At 34.8% G+C, this 21,757-nt stretch overlaps 1 protein-coding gene across 4 annotated transcripts in view; it reads left to right on the plus strand.

Annotated features, from left to right (window-relative positions):
* The window catches only part of foxj2 (forkhead box J2), a 112,726-nt gene that overhangs the window by 57,841 nt on the left and 33,128 nt on the right, over positions 1-21,757 (plus strand). For all 4 annotated transcript variants that reach the window (XM_039763623.1, XM_039763624.1, XM_039763625.1 and 1 more), the window contains exons 4-8: positions 2,122-2,208; positions 8,089-8,196; positions 11,009-11,240; positions 15,288-15,476; positions 16,251-16,352. In XM_039763623.1, the coding sequence (XP_039619557.1) occupies positions 2,122-2,208; positions 8,089-8,196; positions 11,009-11,240; positions 15,288-15,476; positions 16,251-16,352 (718 nt within the window). The remainder of the gene's footprint in view (positions 1-2,121; positions 2,209-8,088; positions 8,197-11,008; positions 11,241-15,287; positions 15,477-16,250; positions 16,353-21,757) is intronic.

The raw sequence follows: 21,757 nt of genomic DNA on the forward strand, positions 1-21,757 counted from the left end.
TTTGTGGTTCACTGGCCATCAAGTTGCTATGGAAATTGAACTGGAAGTACAGGTGCATAATATTGTATCACCATGGACATAAAGATCAACATCTACACTTCCTGGTCATCCGAGATTGTGAATAAATCTTTTGAAGCTTGTGAGCTGGCTGTGAATTTTACTAACAGTCTTTTTCTTTTTTTTTTGATGACTAATTATTGTGACTTTTTGGTTAACAAACTTGATTAGGTTTTGAATAATGTTTCATCTTTTTGCTTAAAATATAATTTTCTGTTTTCTTAAATTGAACAGCAGGACTATCAAAGAAGTATAGAATTTGACTGCAGCAAGAATCTTAACTAAAAAAAATTAAAATATGACTGTAATTTACTAGTCTTACCATTTTTACATTGGTTGCCTTTCCAATTGATTTAAAAATGTTAATTGTATGCAAGGCGACACCAGACAGAACAATATTTCACTTCCTTCATTTTTTCCATCTCCTTACATTTCCAATTATGATGTTAAATCATCTAATGCTGGATTGCTTATTATTCTGCAAGCCAAGCATTTTGTTCTTATGCACCATAAATCTACAATGCTTTACCAAACAAGGCACACCAGACTAATGTCATGGAGCATTTAAAAAAAGTATGTTTTTAATTTGGCTATTTTATAATTTCTTTTTATCTGCACCAGTTCCATGTACTGCAATTGTGCAAACATAAGAGACTGTCATTATCATATACGTTAACGATTGTGACTTGTCGATAATGTCTATGTTTCTCTTTTCTTTTTTTTTGTTTTTGTAGTGGTATCTTTCACCAGTGCTATTTATTTTCTCTAGCATCTTGTAAACTGGAGCTTTTGTTTTCCAGTTCTCCCTGGACATCTTACCATAGCATCATACTAAGTTATTTTCCACTATAATGGACTTGACAGATTTAAATATTATATAGCACTTTATTTGTGCTTTATAAAGAAAACTGTTTGAAATGTTATATGCTAGTAATCTACAACTGATGCAATCAATGTAAAAAGGGTTTTAAAAAAAAAAACTTGTTTTGTTAAGTGCAATTCTGCGGAGAGCAGGAAAATAACTTTTCCTGAGTAAGTTTCAGGTGAAGTAGAATATGTTTAGAACATGCCTCAGATCATGCCTTGTTGTCAGATAAAGGTTTACATTGAGTATTGCGGTACCTAATAGTAGAGATGGGAACTGTACTGAAAGAATGTTCACATTTCTGTTGGAACGTGATTTTTAATATAAAATAAATAACTATCCAAAAAAGACAAAGGAAGTTAATGGCTGAAATGTGAATTGACTGAATTTTAAAGGAGGGATCTGAACAGTATTAGTTTACTAGGCAAGTAAAGTTACATTTTTACTAAACAAATCACCAAAGCCAAAATAAAAACCAAGGTCAAAGGTGGAAATATTTTTTAAAAATCCTTAATCCTTTTTCGTTTCCTTGCTTAATCTAGTCTCAGTTAGGATTTGATTGCCTGATAAAAGTTTTAAGTAAATTGCTGAGCATAGGACAAATTTTTATAAAGAAAGTATGATGATGTCATCATTTAAAAACCATGTAACTAGTAACAGGGGTCGTTGCCACAAATATAGCACCATTCATGTAACCAAGTCATAAAATTGGAAGAACTCAAAGAAAAAACAAAAATGAAATAGCAACATAACAAAGTCACAAAACAACTACTAAAATACATACAGTATTAATAAATATAACAATATTATTAGTATTATTATTAATACTATTAACATTATTATTAATATTATTAGCATATAATAATACTAACATGACTAAAGATTAATGCAAAACAAGCCACAATTACACCATATAAGCTCTTAACAAAAGGGTTATGATATATTGGGAATGACTATATGCAGAACTGAGAACTGTTTAAAGTATGGTAATGGGGGGTGTTTAGGAAAGGCAAATTCTAGAAAAGTATGTGTACTGTATTAGAGAGTAATACAATTAAATGAAGGCATAAATGGATGAAATGTATGTAATTATTAATTGCAAGATTTTTCATTATATCTTTCTTGATGTTGTCATTTGAAGAATAGTATTAAGCAATCCAGTATGTCATTGTATTAGATGTGTTTTGTTTTGATTGCAGGGCTCATATTGGACCATTGACAGCTCCCCAAAGGAAGACTCTCCTCTCACTCTTGGAGTAAAACGAGCAAATCCCTTTGAGCAAGAGGTCTGTATAACTGTTTTAGATTTACATCCTCATTAATTGACATTTCCAGTTTGTTCATTTCTTGTGTGTATTTATTAATGAAGAATGTTTACTTTTGTTAACTTACTTGGATGCGTTAAGAAGCATTACTATTAGACTTAAAGAACAGTCTTAATGAGATGAGTTAATTCCTCAGAATCTGCTGGTTTCTATTCAGTCTGTATTCTCACAAAGAACAGAGTCAACATGTAGTAACTTTTTCTATAAGATGGCTTTATATTTTAATTGGAAATCACCATTGATAGATGTGCAAATTATGGTAGGTCATTATAAGAGCAAAGCCTAATCAGTTTTACCAGTAAATATAAATAAGTAAGATAAATAGTAAAGAAACATTGGTGCACTGATTAGATAATTTTAAAAATGTGCATTTCTGTCAGATCAGCTCAGGTAGCATTCCATGTATTTGCTGTTGAGTGATGTTGATTTAAAGATCTCAATTAAAGGCTTAATTAAATAAAGAATGAAATACGTCCATGGTACTAAATGATAGCTGGTGTTCAATCATTGATTTTCTGTATCCACTGTGCCCAGTGTTGTTGTGGGACATAAAACAATCCTAGCAGCACAAGACAAAAACCAACCTTAGATAGACTGCTATATTTAATTTTAGGGCTTATTCACTCAAAAATTCAGAAGTGGACAAAAAAGCATAACATGCAAGTCTTTTGTGTTGGGATTCAATAAATGATTTTGTATCACATTATTTTATGTCATGTGCTAAGCATGATATAAATGTAAAATCCATAAAAATATGGGGAGAATGTGTCAAGCAGTAACTAGGTCTTGGATTAACATGCTGTCCACTATAGCTGATAGGCAGAAGTGTTACTACCCAATTGACATTTATCTCATTTAAAAACTATTACAAAATGTGCATAGAAATTGGATGGATTTTAAAATGAGTGTGCTTTTTTTCATCCAAGCTTTGGAGAAAACTGTGTGAATGCTATTGACCTGAGGAATTTCCAGGTCACCCTGTTGTATTTAAATGAACAAATTCCATTAAATTTCTTCAATAGTCCACCTGAAAATGTCCTCGAGCACAGTTTTGAAATTCTTTTGTATGTCATAGTAAATAATCCTGTTATTAAATATTCCATTGTTCTTCACATAGTTTCAGAAAATACCAAATCAATAACTATGCTAACTATACAGGTGTCAAGTTTCATTTTTTTCAGGTTTTGTCAAAGATGTTGTTTACGATTTGAAGTTTATTTGCACTTAGAACTATCTTGCTAATCTTAAACCCAAATCTTTAGGATTTTGACTCTTCCTTCAGTCTGACAAACTTGTTTGCTTTTTAAATTTAATCTCAGTATCATTAGACATCATCTTCTTCACAGACGCTATGAGCCACCAACAGTACGGCGTTTCGCATAAATCTCATGGAAACTGATTTTTTTTAAATTAATTTTATTACAATCCATACAAAGCAATCAAGTTTTTACAAAAAGAAGAATTGAGTTAAGAACAGATCAATCCCCACCCCTGAGAGAGAGCAAGCCAAACGGAGAAAAATTTAAGGCTTGTAAACATACCTAAATTAATAAATTCTCTGTGCTTTATAAACTTATTCTAAAATATTACTGATTAGATCCTGCCATGTTTTGAAAAAAGTCTGTACGGATCCTCTAACTGAGTATTTGATTTTTTCCAATTTCAAATCATATAACACATCGGTTTCCCACTGACTTAGAAGAGGAGAGTTTGGGTTCTTCCAGTTTATCAGAATGAGTCTGCGTGCCAAGAGTGTAGTGAATGCAATCACAATTTGTTTGTCCTTCTCCACTTTAAGCCCCTCTGAAAGAACACCAAACACAGCTGTTAATGGGTTAGGAGGGATTGTGAGTCCAAGGCTGTCTGAAAGGTAATTAAAAATTTTTGTCCAGAATAATGTTAATTTGGTGCAGGCTCAGAACATGTGACCTAGTGATTTTAATGACAGTTTTATGATACAGTAAAAATGCAGTAGCAGACATTTTTAGTGAGGCTACCTTTTAAATGGTTCTTTTTTTTGGCTTCTGACATATAGTGTTGTGCCCCATCCAAAGATATGTGAACTATGCAGGTTCTAGGTTCTTTGTTTTAGTGGTGTCATCTGTGACTTGAAGAGCAGGAGCAGATAGGGTTTACAGCAGCAGGGGAAGTAAATTAAAGTGCCATTGGCCTTACCTGAAAAAGCCATTATGCCACATCCTGCATTCTACTGCTTGACACAGTATGTTGAGAAAAAAAAAACAGAAAATTTGGAAAAGCCTGACTTTAATTTAAGCCTTTTAAAAGATCATTTATTTAACTATATCTTTTTCTCATCCTAAATAAACAATGTTGCAATATAAATTCATTTTTTTAAATATGTATTTTTATACAATGGAATAATACACATGAAAATGTATAATCATTTGCATGGCATTATTTTGCTTTAATATAATAATATCATATATCAAATGTATATGTGGCAAGCTTGCACAATCTTGCTTTAACACATTCCAGAACAGTGACTCTAGACTAAGGGTAAATTTTGCACAAATATTAGGAAGTTTTCCTTTACACAGGGAACCATAGACACTTAATAATCTACCAAATAGCGTGGTAGACAGTAGACTTTAGGGATTTTCAAAACTTGACTTGATGTTTTTTAGAAAAATTAAGTGGATAGGACTGGTGAGCTTTGTTGGGCTGAATGGCCTGTTCTCATCTAGAGTGTTCTAATGTTCAGAAAGCTTCTAAATTGAACATGAACAGATCTTTAAACTGTTATGCAATTATAATACAAATATATCCCCTTATTTGATGCAGTAAAGTGAAAATGTTCAAAACTAACCTTAAATATAAGCTCATTCTGTCACAAATGGCTCTTTTGAATCCCCTACTAGGATTAAGAAATGTCAGACTACAGACCTAAACTTTACTGGTAAACAGTAAAATATGAATATTTAATGTACAATTACATTTTGTTTGCAGTACTGACAATTAGATTTTTCTAAAGAAAACTGTGAATGGTCTGGGCCAACACAGAATTTCCAAACTCAACTTCCAAGATTCCAGTTTATTAATTTCTTATTCTTGAACTTAAGGATATAAATTTAGGTTTTTGAATTTTGGTCTTTTCTTCTGGTTTATTCTTGTGCCTTTGTCATTGGCTCTTGTTTCTGATTTAGTTTTTCTCCCCAGTTTTTCTAATTCTTAGTATTTAGTATTCTTCCTTTCCCAGTGGTAAGTTTATTTCTTGTTTCAGTGTATTTATTTTTATTGTCATTTTATAGTCTTAAATTTAGGCAGTAAATTATTATACATGATAGCTTGAACCTTAATTTCCAATATTGCCAGGAGTTATGGTTATGAAGCCTATTGTTGTGGGGATAAAAAGGACAGATCAGAAATAGCTAGCTCTCTTTCTCTCCTCCCCCAGAGCCCCCTATTTTACCTCCCCAAGTGAGGCTAGACCACACTTCACAAAGTCCCAGTCCTCTGACATGCCTAGAGTCAGAGTACATCCAGAACAAAACAAGCCCCCCAAGCAGTGGTGTAGGAGGAATAAAATAGAAATACAGTATCTATTGGCAATACAGTCCAAATACTATTAACCTAGAATGTAATCTTGTTTAGTTTTACTACATTTTAGGAAATCATTTTAAGACTAGTGTGAACTCTGGCAACACCCTTTTGCCACAAAAGTCTGTTTAGCATCACAATTTTTACGGTCAAGTTTTACCGAGCTATGTTAAAAATACAGCAAGAGAAGACAACTCATAATGCAGCGCAGGAATATATTTCGTACTGGTTTTGCCAGGTAGAAAATCATACAAAATAGGAAATAAAATTGCATGTAAACTTGCCTCAAAATAATCGAAAAAAAAAAAAAACAAAAAAACCAGAAACTGTTTGCTGGAGCCCTTAATGAATCTCCACCTTATTGCTGTTTAGGGGTCCAAATCTTCCTAGGAGCTTTATTGCCCAGTCATCTGAGGTGAACTGTTCCTAGGTGATGGACCAGTCTAAATGCAGTTCATTTAACCCCTGTGAAAAGTTTTATCAAGAACCCAGTAACCTCATCCAGAAAAGGGAAACTGGGGCCAGGCCTATGGGTTGGAACCTGGATCTCAAACCATCGCATGGACTCTGGAATCAAACTCCTGAATCGGGGCTGGGGTTTATTCCACTCTCGTGTTGTTCAGGTTGAGAAGTGTTGGACGGGTTTGGGCTTACTTATAGCTCCCTGGCTCATTGTGTGTATGTTGCAGTTTACCTGAGTGGATGAGAGGGGAAGGGCTCTGAATGTTGTCTGTGCTTATGCACCAATAATTCTGTCAGAGTTTTCAGCCTATTTAAAGACTTAGGGAAGAGGACTCAAAACATGTTTTGCTGTGGACTCTATCACTCTACTGGGGGATTTTAATGCTCACATGAGCAATGAGAGTACACCCTACAAGGATATGATTGAGAGGAATGGCCTACCTGATCTCACCCCAAGTAGTTTTTTGTTTGTGGACCTCTGTGCTAGTCACAGTTTGTACATAACAAACACCATGTTTATTCATAATGGTGTTTATAAGTGCACTTATCACCAGCACACTCTGGACTGTAGGTTAATGGTAGATTTTGTAGATGGATGTTTGCAAGAATACTTGTAAAATTGTCGTCCCAGCAGTGTAGGTACTGGGTTGCTTTTTACACCTCAAAACAGTTACTTCTGGGAAAAGTGGACACCAACAGTTTCTTGCTTTCTGATGACATGCCCATTGTCTCCACCTTTAATGATTCAAACCAAATTATTGACAGGTGTAGCATTTTTGTTTGAGTGGTTGAACAAAATGTGGCACTATACATTGCACTAACAGCACAGTTGCCCTTTTATTTACATGGTTTTGTGGTTTCTCTTTATGTAATAAATTGTATTTTTCCTTGCATTATGTGTTTTCTTTTGACACATTTAGGTTTCAATTTTTTGTTATTTGACTAATATTGTAAAATATGCAAATGAGAGAGAAGAAATTTGGGGTTCCAGAGGACATTAATGAAATGTTAGATATGAGGTCTAGATCAAAAACAGAGGGGTCTACTGTCAAAAAGCTTCTGCATGATAAGGATATCAGCCTTCTTCAGACGTTACTTCCCAAATAAATGGTGACTTCCTGGCTGGTGTAGGTTTAAGTGTGGAAAGCAGCGTAAGGGGCAGGATTCGTGAGGTCAGGCACAGAATTGAGGTCACTTATCTTCCATAGAAGAAACATTCTCACATTTCTATGGCTAAGTTTATTTATTTTTTAGTGTTATTTGTATTTTTATGATCTCCCATTGCAGAGACCTGTATATTTAGTACCATGTTTTGGTTTACTGTATGCATAAGCTCATGTACTTTCTATTGTCAAATTACATGTGTTTTATCTGTACAACCTGCGTTTGCCTTGTTACAGTGCAAACCTGCAGCGTTATGTGTATGTAACATTCAGTGCAGATAACTATTTTTCTTAAGAAATATATAAATAAATGTCTAGTGTTTTAGTTTAAGTGTTCAGAATAGCCTACATGTTTGAAAGGGGTTATTGTTTTCTGACTCTCAAATAAGCACTGGAAATTAACTCAATATTAGAATTAGAACATGAATTTTGTTTAAATAAATTCCAATTACAGTTTGTCCAATGCAACCACAGTACTTGTTTTTGGGGTTAATTTATTCTTGCATTTTCTCTCCCAAAGGACCACTGAATCCAATTCTGACCACAAATCAGTTTTCACCAATCATGATGCCTCTTCAGTATGTTACTCTGTAAGAAAAGAACACATAAATATTTCAGCAAGTTTAGCATTTGTTGTATTTGACTTATTTTTCTGTAGACATCTCAAGATTCTTTACCAGAGCAAGAGGGAGTTGTAAGTCAAAGTGACAATGAATGCAGCAATTCTCTTAATGAAGATAAACAATTTGAACCTCCTCCCTGCAAGGTATGTTGTAACAGCTTTGAACCATAGCTTGGTGTTACTTTCATTTTCTCAAAGAAAGTTAAAAATAAGAAAATTCTTTCTTTCTGGCTGTCCTTGTTCTGTCTTTATTTTGAAGTTCTATCATTCAGACATACACAAGCATTTTCCCATTCCTGCTGGCATTACAACAAAAGCACATGAATGATTTAACCCAATAATCCCTGGGATTTCCAAGACAGTTTAGGGGAGTCTTGAGAAAGGACACTGGGCAAATGTTTCAAATAAATTATTTGAAACCTTCCATTTTGAATATATTTTTTCTAAAAATGAGCTATAATAAATACAGTATATTCTATCATTAGTTTTTCTTTCATTCTTTCTTTTTTTCTTATATCATGACATATTAGCTCATCCTGTAATTCTGAGATGTGGTATTTCAAAACCCAGCTATGAGAGAATTTTGTGTCACCACTAAATTTTTTAAATGCATTATATGCTCTGTTATAGATATGTTCCCTAATTTTTAATTATTTTAGCAAGTGAATTGTTCAGTTGCAGCTGGCAATATACAATTAAACAAAGATTGTTGTTAAGATTTCAATAACCTCATATGAACTGAAATTTTTACAATCCAAGTTGCTTAGAAAAAGTAATACAGTGGTGTGAAAAACTATTTGCCCCTTCCTGATTTCTTATTCTTTTGCATGTTTGTCATACAAAATGTTTCTGATCATCAAACACATTTAACCATTAGTCAAATATAACACAAGTAAACACAAAATGCAGTTTTTAAATGATGGTTTTTATTATTTAGGGAGAAAGAAAATCCAAACCTACATGGCCCTGTGTGAAAAGTAATTGCCCCCTGAACCTAATAACTGGTTGGGCCACCCTTAGCAGCAATAACTGCAATCAAGCATTTGCGATAACTTGCAATGAGTCTTTTACAGCTCTGGAGGAATTTTGGCCCACTCATCTTTGCAGAATTGTTGTAATTCAGCTTTATTTGAGGGTTTGCTAGCATGAACCGCCTTTTTAAGGTCATGCCATAGCATCTCAATTGGATTCAGGTCAGGACTTTGACTAGGCCACTCCAAAGTCTTCATTTTGTTTTTCTTCAGCCATTCAGAGGTGGATTTTCTGGTGTGTTTTGGGTCATTGTCCTGTTGCAGCACCCAAGATCGCTTCAGCTTGAGTTGACGAACAGATGGCCGGACATTCTCCTTCAGGATTTTTTGGTAGACAGTAGAATTCATGGTTCCATCTATCACAGCAAGCCTTCCAGGTCCTGAAGCAGCAAAACAACCCCAGACCATCACACTACCACCACCATATTTTACTGTTGGTATGATGTTCTTTTTCTGAAATGCTGTGTTCCTTTTACGCCAGATGTAATGGGACATTTGCCTTCCAAAAAGTTCAACTTTTGTCTCATCAGTCCACAAGGTATTTTCCCAAAGGTCTTGGCAATCATTGAGATGTTTCTTAGCAAAATTGAGACGAGCCCTAATGTTCTTTTTGCTTAACAATGGTTTGCGTCTTGGAAATCTGCCATGCAGGCCGTTTTTGCCCAGTCTCTTTCTTATGGTGAAGTCGTGAACACTGACCTTAATTGACGCAAGTGAGGCCTGCAGTTCTTTAGACGTTGTCCTGGGGTCTTTTGTGACCTCTTGGATGAGTCGTCTCTGCGCTCTTGGGGTAATTTTGGTCGGCCGGCCACTCCTGGGAAGGTTCATCACTGTTCCATGTTTTTGCCATTTGTGGATAATGGCTCTCACTGTGGTTCGCTGGAGTCGCAAAGCTTTAGAAATGGCTTTATAACCTTTACCAGACTGATAGATCTCAATTACTTCTGTTCTCATTTGTTCCTGAATTTCTTTGGATCTTGGCATGAGGTCTAGCTTTTGAGGTGCTTTTGGTCTACTTCTCTGTGTCAGGCAGCTCCTATTTAAGTGATTTCTTGATTGAAACAGGTGTGGCAGTAATCAGGCCTGGGGGTGGCTACGGAAATTGAACTCAGGTGTGATACACCACAGTTAGGTTATTTTTAACAAGGGGCAATTACTTTTTCACACAGGGCCATGTAGGTTTGGATTTTTTCTCCCTAAATAATAAAACCATCATTTAAAACTGCATTTTGTGTTTACTTGTGTTATATTTGACTAATGGTTAAATGTGTTTGATGATCAGAAACATTTTGTGTGACAAACATGCAAAAGAAAAAGAAATCAGGAAGGAGTTTTTCACACCACTGTAGTTCTATTTCTCAAATTGTCATAGACTTTTTCACTTATGAAAGTAAAGATAAAGTAAGAGTTATTACTAATTTGTAAACCAGGAAATGTAGAAAATACAAAACTATGTTACGAATAAAGAAACAAACGTTGAAGATTGAGGGACATACGTCATTTCTGCTAAAATGGGGGAATCCTGTGTAAAGCTGATCATCTTCATTATCCTCTGTATTACTGTAAGATGTGGACCGCATAAAGTATCCACGGTTGGTGGGTTGTTGGTTCCATTTATCTGCATTACTGGAAATCACCAATAGCCGTATTCAGTGATGTTATAAAGGTGATTTCAAGTAGATTCATTCAAAGCTAATGTTGATTATGGATTGGTATTGTGAACTTAATGGTGATTATGCCAGCATTGTCTTTTTCAAAAACACTGGGCTATGCACTAATAAAATATGTAGTGCAATGACTTGATTTCAGTACACAGAGAAATGGTTTGGAATTCATTATTTGGCATTGTTTCTGGTAAAGCCCAATATTAATGCAATATTTTGGATCAAGTATATACCTAATATGTTTGCAAATATTTTATTAAGGTCCCATGCCTTTCCCTTGGCCCCGTTTATCTCCAAGAAGATTCTATACCAATATCAGCACCCACAGACAAGCAAGGAGAACCCTTGTTGAATCATCCACTGTGTACTGAAACAGATGATTCTCAGCACGGAGGTCCTTTGAGATTTTCATTCACAGAGCTGCATCTTCAGGACCTTGAGTCATCTTTCAAAAGTCTATGCAAGACAGTGCTAGAGAAGTCCACAGTTCAAGGTACCTTTAGGCTGATTCTCCATTTATTGTAATTTTGTTAGTTTTAATGAATACTGTTACATGAAATGTATTATAATTAAAATGTGATATCCTTCTTTACTCTTTATTCATTAATAGTATTATTCTTTCATAATATTTATTATGTTGGTTTTACATTTCTATGTTTTGATGTTTCTCCTTATGCATGTAAAGAATAAAAATTACAGGAAATGCTGGAGGCTTTTTCAATTATTAAATTATTAAGTAATAAACTTCTTTGCTTTGGACAAAAGCAACATAATAAGACTTTTAGCAAGGCTTTTAACTTTCTCTCTAAATCAGGGTTCTGGTTATTGGACATTAGTTAAAGTAATTAAAGCACTTCAGTTTTAAGAAACATTATGCAAAATGCTGTAACAACACAAGTGTTACAAAAATAGAACCATTGCCTATATGTAAAGATTTAAGCAGTTACAAACATATAACATACAATTGACTTTTAGATGTTTTCCAAGTACAGTTGTTCAGGTTCAAGGTAATATTGCTTCTTCTTCTTTAGAGATGTCTTCTCTTCTTTTAAGATTTTTCAGATAGCGTTTCAGATGCATGGCTATTCTTATTTGCTCACTCAATTGTTAAGAGTCACAGAGGCAATCTAATATTATTGTGCAAGAAAGAATCTCTTACTGTATGTAACTTTATAAAGTTATTCATTTTAATATTACAGTAAATAGGACACAAAGCAAGCTAAATTCATTCAGTGCTACTTCCCATACATTTATCCATCCATCCATCCATTTTCTAACCCGCTGAATCCGAATACAGGGTTACGGGGGTCTGCTGGAGCCAATCCCAGCCAACACAGGGCACAAGGCAGGAACCAATCCTGGGCAGGGTGCCTACCCACCGCAGTCCCATACATTTATATTCCATGTAAAATTAAATCAGTTTAACATTAGTTCTCTATCCCTCCACTTCCTAATTCTGATAACTATGTGAACATAAAGCCCAATACACAGTAAATTTGGTGTTTTCTAAATGTAAATATAATTAGATGTATTTTTCCTCATCAAGTTTCTCAACAGATTTTTCATGGTAGGTGCTATTTCATCCAGTGCTGCCGTGTATAATGATATTAGATGTTTTGGAATAATTGTAAACCCAAAATAATGAGACAAGTTGAACTGAAGCCTGACTGGAGTGTGCAATCAATTTCCCTTTTTAGATGTTGGCGCACATAAAGTTTTATACTTCAGCACACAGCATCTTACAGTAGCACACAAAGAAGCGAGTTAAAAAATCCACCCAACCCACCACTTGCTGATTGTTTACAAAAAAAACAAATGGCAAAATGTCCTTTCGCCCTGAAATCAATTATTAAAACTTGAGATGTCTGAAAAGTCCATCGTCCCTTTGAAAATTGAAATTACAGTGGTCCCATTAGTTTTTGTCTTTTGTTCATTCCTCATGAATGTTGCTCACTTAGAATTAAAACAGTCAAATGAACCAAAAATACTGAATATTAAAATGTAGGTTAAGTATTGTGGGTGCTATATACTTGTTTGTACCATATGTGTTTTTTTATATTATTTATCATTGTTAATATTTTTTGCCACAGTACACCTACAAAGCATGAAGTGCTTATAACTTGTGCTCAGACGCAGCCTTCAAGCTAATGTGAAAATGCAAAACGTGCATTTGTGTCCTGATCAGAAAGAAAGTTAAAATGGGCTATAGTTTGGAGTGCCTACCTGTAATATACATGAAAAAACAGATAAAATCACTTGGTGCTCAAGCATATTACACATGTATATCTGAGATTGAACATTGGGAAACACTCCATTGATATAAGCTTAACTGCATGCAACAACTTAACTGCATGAAGAACATTTTCAATTATGTTTATTAAATATATACCAGGGACTTTTTTAACTCTATTTATTAAGAATTTCAAAACCAAATTGCATCACTTATTTTCCCAGTGTAGTTCCACCTTTTTAATGCTCAATTACTAATCCTCCTGCCTTCACCATTTCCAACAAAAATATACAAATTTTTTGAACATCCATCGTATATATGTACATGCGTGTGTGTCTGTGTGTGTATGGCAATTTGAAGACAATCTAAACCTGGAAATGATTTGTATTTAAGAATGTCAGCCTCAATAGGATGGCTGCGGCTTTGCAAGTGTAACCAGTTTGATAACCCATTCTGATAGACAGTAATTTTTTTCTGATTCTGATTCTTCCATAACTTGTGTAATAATCTGACTGACATCAAGCTAAATAAACAGAGGTTGCAACCAGAAAAAAACTATATAAAATACAACAGAAATGAAGACTGCTGTGTGTTTGGGTCAAAATTGAGAATCAAGGAAACTAAGAAAACAAAACAAAGATTTAATACCAAAAGGTAGTCAAAGATTCCAACATTAAAGCCTCTTTGGAAGCAAATTTTAGCTTCATGTAAACTGAAAAAAGCTGGAATGTAGGACAGAGAAGAGACGAGATTAGGGATAGGAAATAATATCTTCCGGTAAATACCAGAGAGATGTAAAAAGTACAAATTGTCGCAGCCCATTACACAGAAACAGTATTCAAAATCAAAAGACAGCTACTGTAACTACAGAATACTTTTGCTTAATAAAATAATCCACTACATGAATGCATTTTACACTGAACCAATCTTTTTAAATTAACAGAAAGGGATGACTCAATATGACAATTGACATCTGTGTCATATCACATAATGGAAAAATAATGGAAAAAATGTAAAGATTCTGAAAAAAATCTGTACAAATTAAAAAATTACTGACATGAAAACAGAGCATAAGGGAACCCAGATAACAATACTGAAATTTTAAGGTGCTTGAAAAATCCCTGAGATGGGAATAATGGTAAACATATCAAAAATGCTACATTTTGGAAATGTCTGTCATAACACACATTTAATTGTGCATTCATATCACTCCCCCGGGATAGACATGACATTGTCACAATGACATCAGCTAGTTGTGGCCATCTTGGATATCAAGAAAGTGATGGGAGAAAATCAGAAACCAAGAAACTACAATAAAAAAGAGAAGTTAATGATAATAAAAATAGCATAGAAACTATGCACAAATGTACCTTAACAACAACAATCAAACTTAATGATACCTTAGTTTTTAATATTTTGTGGATTGGTATTATCTTTGATCTGAGCTCCAGAAAACTAAATATGGTAGTTTTTGGCGTGTGGTTCTTTGTCATTGGCACAAAACAAGTCTGTCATATTGGAGTTTATTGCAGCTTGTTGAATATTTGCTGAATGATTTGTAGGGAAAACATTACTCATTAGATGGTCTTACTTTACCCTGTTTTGAGTTGCATTTCTGGTACATACCAAAAGCTTCAAAAGCAAGGAATGATTGAACATGCCCATGTTGATGCTCAGGAACACATGCTTTGAAAGGAAGGGTACGATTTCTGCTGATTTGCTTATAATTTACTTCTTGGAGCCACTCCTCCTTGAGGCTCATAGGTTATCCTCTTTGAGGATCAATGTGCCTGATAGACATTCCAAAAGGCCAGTTTGTATTTATGATTAGTAATAGAGGACAAAAACAAAACATTTTCTTCATATTTTTCTACTGATGTCTGTTCATCCCCATAAAATGGAAATATATTGAAAATGTCATTTAAGTTATTTACAAAGTTTGAGATGAGCATTGAACCCCTACCCCAAAGAGAAATTGAGAGATGGTACAGTATACAAATAGATCTTGGCATGGCAAAGCAAAAATAACTTCCTTCACCTTGCACCATAGTTTGGAGGGAGGAAATAAGATTGAGGAAGGTTCTGACTATTTTCTTAGAGTAGTTTATTCTTTTAGCAAGGATTACCTTGTGTACTACAGAAAACCTCAGCAGAATGAGCAATACTCATTTTATTCTACATCATTCTTGTAAAATATTTTTCAAATGAGCAGATTATTTTTGTTCTGAAACCTTGTGAACATTTTGTATGTTGCTGAAGTCAAAAGTTTAAATTATTCTAGAATTTGTAAATGTTTTTTATTTTTTTCAGGAGATTGCAGTTTCCAGTCTTGTAAAAACCCTTGTACGTTTTCTTTACCTCGAACACCTCAAACACCACTTCATACTCCAACAGTTCCCACATTTCCTACAGACATCCAGCAATGTTCTAGTAACTTAGTTTTAGATATGAACGCAATACACCCTGAACCAAAAACCCCACTAACGACTTCTGGAATACGTGAGTATTTTGTGTGCTTATATTCTGATTATTATATACAGTAGGTTACAGGTTTACAGGGTCATCATTGTCACATGTACAGAGAATAGTAAAATTCTTACTTGCATGTGCTCATCAATATATAAGAATAACTATCTTACCTCAGAACTTCAGTGTATTATTGTTCCCTGCTTTAATTTTGAAAATGCTATTATCTCATTTAAAAGTGGTCTTAGGTAAGATCCCTTCTCCCAAGTTTCTCTGGAATTCTAGAAGTTCCCCCATTAGTTACTAATATTTGATCAGGTGCAGTGGTATAATTAGTGGATGTATGATTTCCTTCTGGTCTGGGGTTAGGTTGATCATCCAGTTAATCCAAAGTCAAGAGTTTCCTTTAAATTTAGAGTAAGGGTCCTCACTTCAGTACTCTCCTTAATCCTTATTATTTTGATGAATAACCTGCATATCATCCATCCAGTACTAGCCTTATTGTTTAATAAATTTTTTGGAAAAGTTGTGATTCATTTGTAACATAACTTAGTTTCAGGCAAGTTTTTAGGTGTGACTATATTCCCATACCTATATCAGCTTGTGGATTCAGTTTCTCTGTGCATTTACTTTTTTAATTATCCATAAATATTTCTTTACTGTCGAAGGTAAAATTGTATCTTAACTGACCCTAATATGTTTATACACATGTATTTGCATCTTAAATGATGGTACCAGTATGAGAAAACATACTGTGTTTTTCTATGACAAGCACAATATATTGTTTCTGTTTGTTTTTTATTACAGCAGTCCCACCTGACTGGTTTTCTAATATTGGCAGCCTTAAAGAAAGTTTTCAGGCAGTGAATAATCTTGACTGGTCTTCTATCAATCTTTCTCAATTTCCAGGTACAGTATGTACTTAAACAAATGAGTTGATCCTGATTTGTAATTTGTAATTTGTAAAGTGATCATCCTTTCTGTGGAGAGATACAAGACTTTTGTGATGTGACCAGACCAAAATCCATATTAAATAGATGAACTAAGGAGATAGTGTTGAGATCTTTTCACAGTTTAATCAAGTTCTATTCTTCAACACAAAAAATTATAATTTCATTAACGGCATTTGCTGTTCTGAAATTCACCTAATCTAGACACAAATATTTTTTGTACATTGAAGACACACACAATTATTCCTGACTAAACAAAATATTTCTAAAAAATCAAAATTAAACAGTTTAATGGAGAAATAAGAGAAAGCGGAAAATATATATTGAATAGACACAAGATAAAGTAAACAAAGCTAAAATCTAAATCTGCAGAATATATGCAAGAAGAGGCCAGAACATGCAGTCTTTATACCAGATTTAGGACCTTGATAGCTGCTTGTTACTCCCCATATAAAAGGACATTTCACTTACTGTAAGATTAAGTGAGTGCTCAAAGTTTTTGATTATGCATGATAATATTGCCAGATGCTACAGTCTTCCTTAGCTACAGGAAGTGATTGTTGTTCAACTTTAAAAAAGTAAAGTTTTACAAACAGGAGATTGTGGCCCTCCTGAGTTCTATATAAACAGTATTGAGAAACACATTATTTATTCTGCAAGCTGTGTGACTCCTTGCATATCACACACCAATAGCCATATCTTCCTCAAGGTCAAAAAGCTTTCCTTATTTGATAGTTATTGTGATTTACTCCAAGAAGGAGAACCAAAAGCAGACCCTTCTAAAAACTGACTATAATTAAAGTTTTCAGTATTTTATTAAAGAAAATACTATAATTGAGTCAATCATTACAATATTTAAATTATCCAGTTATGCAAAAGTAATAATTAAGTTAAGACTGAATACAATAACCTATATGACACGGTTTAAAATTTGTTTCATGATCTCTTTTGTTGCGCTGAAGTACCCTGAAATAAATATGTTGGTGAACAAGAGACTTTAGTGTTGCTTAGTTTATGTTTCAAATAGGTCTTAGCATTAAGATTGTATTCTGGGTTTTGACTTCCATTTTGCCTTAATTTTGGATTATTATTTTGACTCCACTGGCCTTGCTATTTTTGATTTCTTGGTTTTGATGTTTTGCTTTGCCTGACTACATCTTTGTACTCGGTCTTTCAATACTGAAAATATTACTTAAAGATATATTGTGTCTCATAAAAAATAGGAATAAGACAATATTAAAAGCTATATAAATGCTAATGTAACAGCTGAAATGAAACAAAACCAAAACAACAAAATCCAAAAAGAGATCAAAGGACAGTTCCCAAAAAAAATTAAAAAGGTTAAAAACCTGAAATCTTACACCACCGTGACACAAAATAGCCAGTATACAATGAAAACAAAAGCAAAACCTAAACCAAATGAGCTGTCTTAAAAAAAGATACTGTAAAAGGGATCATGTTTTCATTTGAAAATGACAAGGCTTACTTAAGTGACTAGATACTACATTTCAGTCTCTCTCAGGTGAACGTGGTTCTAATTGCAGCAGTACCTGAGGAAAGTTGACCAAAATTAAATGCCAGTCTCTAAGAAAGAAACTAATCAATTTAATAAGAAAAAAGGGCAATTAAGGAAGCAAAAAGTTTAATGGTTAAACAACAAAAATGACTGAGTTAGAGACAGCTGCAGAATATAATTTAGTAACTTTACTATTACTATTCTAGTAGCTTGTCTTTAATATACTGTCTAGGGGAAACATACAGTGGGATGCAAAAGTTTGGGCAACCTTGTTAATAGTCATTATTTTCCTGTATAAATCGTTGGTTGTTACGATAAAAAATGTCAGTTAAATATATCATATAGGAGACACACAGTGATATGTGAGAAGTGAAATGAAGTTTATTGGATTTACAGAAAGTGTGCAATAATTGTTCAAACAAAATCAGGCAGGTGCATAAATTTGGGCACCACAAAAAAGAAATGAAATCAATATTTAGTAGATCCGCCTTTTGCAGAAATTACAGCCTCTAAATGCTTCCTGTAGGTTCCAATGAGAGTCTGGATTGTGGTTGAAGGTATTTTGGACCATTCCTCTTTACAAAACATCTCTAGTTCATTCAGGTTTGATGGCTTCCGAGCATGGACAGCTCTCTTTAACTCACACCACAGATTTTCAATTATATTCAGGTCTGGGGACTGAGATGGCCATTCCAGAATGTTGTACTTGTTCCTCTGCATGAATGCCTTAGTGGATTTTGAGCAGTGTTTCGGGTCGTTGTCTTGTTGAAAGATCCAGCCTGGGCGCAGCTTCAGCTTTGTCACTGATTCCTGGACATTGGTCTCCAGAATCTGCTGATACTGAGTGGAATCCATGCGTCCCTCAACTTTGACAAGATTCCCAGTCCCTGCACTGGCCACACAGCCCCACAGCATGATGGAACCACCACCATATTTTACTGTAGGTAGCAGGTGTTTTTCTTGGAATGCTGTGTTCTTTTTCCTCCATGCATAACGTCCCTTGTTATGCCCAAATAACTCAATTTTAGTTTCATCAGTCCACAGCACCTTATTCCAAAATGAAGCTGGCTTGTCCAAATGTGCTTGAGCATACCTCAAGAGGCTCTGTTTGTGCTGTGGGCAGAGAAAAGGCTTCCTCTGCATCACTCTCGCATACAGCATCTCCTTGTGTAAAGTGCGAATGGTTGAACGATGCACAGTGACTCCATCTGCTGCAAGATGATGTTGTAGGTCTTTGGTGCTGGTCTGTGGGTTGACTCTGACTGTTCTCACCATTTGTCGCTTCTGTCTATCCAAAATCTTTCTTGGTCTGCCACTTCGAGCCTTAACTTGAACTAAGCCTGTGGTCTTCCATTTCCTCAATATGTTCCTAACTGTGGAAACAGACAGCTTAAATCTCTGGGACAGCTTTCTGTATCCTTCCCCTAAACCATGATGGTGAACAATCTTTGTCTTCAGGTCATTTGAGAGTTGTTTTGTGACCCCCATGTTGCTACTCTTCAGAGAAAATTAAAGGAGGAGGGAAACTTACAATTGACCCCCTTAAATACTCTTTCTCATTATAGGATTCACCTGTGTATGTAGGTCAGGGGTCATTGAGCTTACCAAGCCAATTTGAGTTCCAATAATTAGTTCTAAAAGTTTTGGAATCAATAAAATGACAACGGTGCCCAAATTTATGCACCTGCCTGATTTTGTTTGAATAATTATTGCACACTTTCTGTAAATCCAATAAACCTCATTTCACTTCTCAAATATCACTGTGTGTGTCTCCTATATAATATATTTAACTGCCATTTTTTATCGTAACAACCAACGATTTATACAGGAAAATAATGACTATTAACAAGGTTGCCCAAACTTTTGCATCCCACTGTATATCCTGACATGCCTTGCTGTGGGGCATGTTGAAGGACTGGAACTCTGAAGTGCTGAATCTTACTCTGGTTTAGGGAGCAACATGGGTTGTGTGAGTGGAAAAGAGTAAACAGTTATTTTGAAACAACAGTTTGCAGGTTTTAGCATGTGAAAGAGTTCAACAGTTATATGCAACTTGGACAAAATATGATTCTTTAGGGAAACCCAAAGTACAACTAAAAAGATTGTTAAATGACTATTTGTACCTTAAAAAGACAAGAAAATAAATAAGTAAATGATTGTGATAATGTCATCAGCCAATAAGTATTAGTTGGAATAACAAGTCTCTTGAAAGGACAAAAAGTCTTCCCACATATGAGTTACAAAAGATATGAGTTTTTACAAAAGACCCATTTAAAGTTAAAACTTTGATAAAATTAAAGCTAGAATGGATTGGACAAGTATTGTAAAATGAGAGAAGTATGATTTTTGCTTCATTAAGTGATGTCTAACTCTGAAGACTGCTATATTATGATAATGGGGACTAGCATAGGTCAAAATTCATGCCTTGAAATAGCAGAGGTGGGGACCCCTCTGCTATATACAAATGGAAAATCAATTTTACTTCCCATATTTTGACATTTTCACACATTTAACATTTTTGAATGATGTTATTGACAACAATACAGCCATTGTCTGAGGAAGCTCGGGTTTTTAAGGCTATATTCATACTGCAACTAAAAGTGTTAGTGTATTCTGATTTTTTTCCCTATATTTGTTTTTTTTTCATTTTGACTTCTCAAATTTATTTTGCGATTGATCCAAATCCAATATGGAAACAGATGTCTACGCTGAACGTGCCTAACATGCACAACTTTAATAAACAATTTTGTCCAACTGGCGCTGCTCAACTTCACATTGTTTCAGTGCAGAACGTTTGTGAATTTGTGATGGCAAAAAAGACAAACAGGAAATGAAAGGTCAGAGCTGGTGGTTTGTGTGCATTTATTACGATAGCAGTTTGTTGCTGTCTGTAGTTTTAAGTCTGACTCATTTGACTCGTTCCAGGGTGTTCCTCAGAGATCAGTTCTTGGCCCTCTGATTTTTATCATGTATATGCTTTATCTCGGTTCCATTACTCACAGGACTTACCAAAACATTACCTCCCCTTGCATTGGTTGCCTGTTTGACTGACATCGAACACTGGTTGTCTGAAAACTTTTTCAGACTAAATAGTGAAACAACTGAGGCTTTAATTATTGCATCTCTAGGCATTTTAAAGAAAATAGACAATTTCTCAGTAAAAATCCCTGGTTTCATTATATCATTGTCTGCACAGAGTAAAATGTTTGGTGTTATTCTTGATCTTGCATTCTCATTTGATCCCCATATTAAAAAAATGACAAAGCTTCCGTTTTTCTCCTTAAGCAAATTGTAAGGCTGTGTCCATTGCTCTCTGATACTGCATCTGAGACGCTTATTCATGCTTTTGCTGCCTCACGACTTGACTACTGCAATGCAGTGCTGTTTGATATTTCTGCTCGGAGTCTAAGAAGAGAGAAGAAGGGAGCATGCACTGATAGTGTGCTGCCACACCCACCACATATTGAACGACCTGGATTCGTATCTGAGTGCAGCAGGTGACACCTCAGCACCACACTGGAACAGTGTAAGACTTTTTACATTGGCTAGCGTGCCAATCCTGCCACCAACCACCAAGTTTCCTTGTATGTTAGAGGACCTGCTTACAGGGCTGGATGTAGATTAACATCATAACCAGGATGAAGCAATTGCAGGTTAAGGGCCTTACTCAAGGGCCCAATAGAGTAGAGTCACTTTAGGAGTTTATGGGATTCAAACAGGCAACCTTCTGATTGCTAGTGCAGATCCCTAGCCTCACAGCCATCACTATACAAATCAAGTCTAAACAAATTACAATATCAACAAAATTCAGCAGCAAGTGTGGTTTCCCCACTTAAAACCTTGGGAGC

The sequence above is a fragment of the Polypterus senegalus genome, chromosome 9, assembly GCF_016835505.1.
Source record: "Polypterus senegalus isolate Bchr_013 chromosome 9, ASM1683550v1, whole genome shotgun sequence".
NCBI classification, from domain to species: Eukaryota; Metazoa; Chordata; class Cladistia; order Polypteriformes; family Polypteridae; genus Polypterus; species Polypterus senegalus.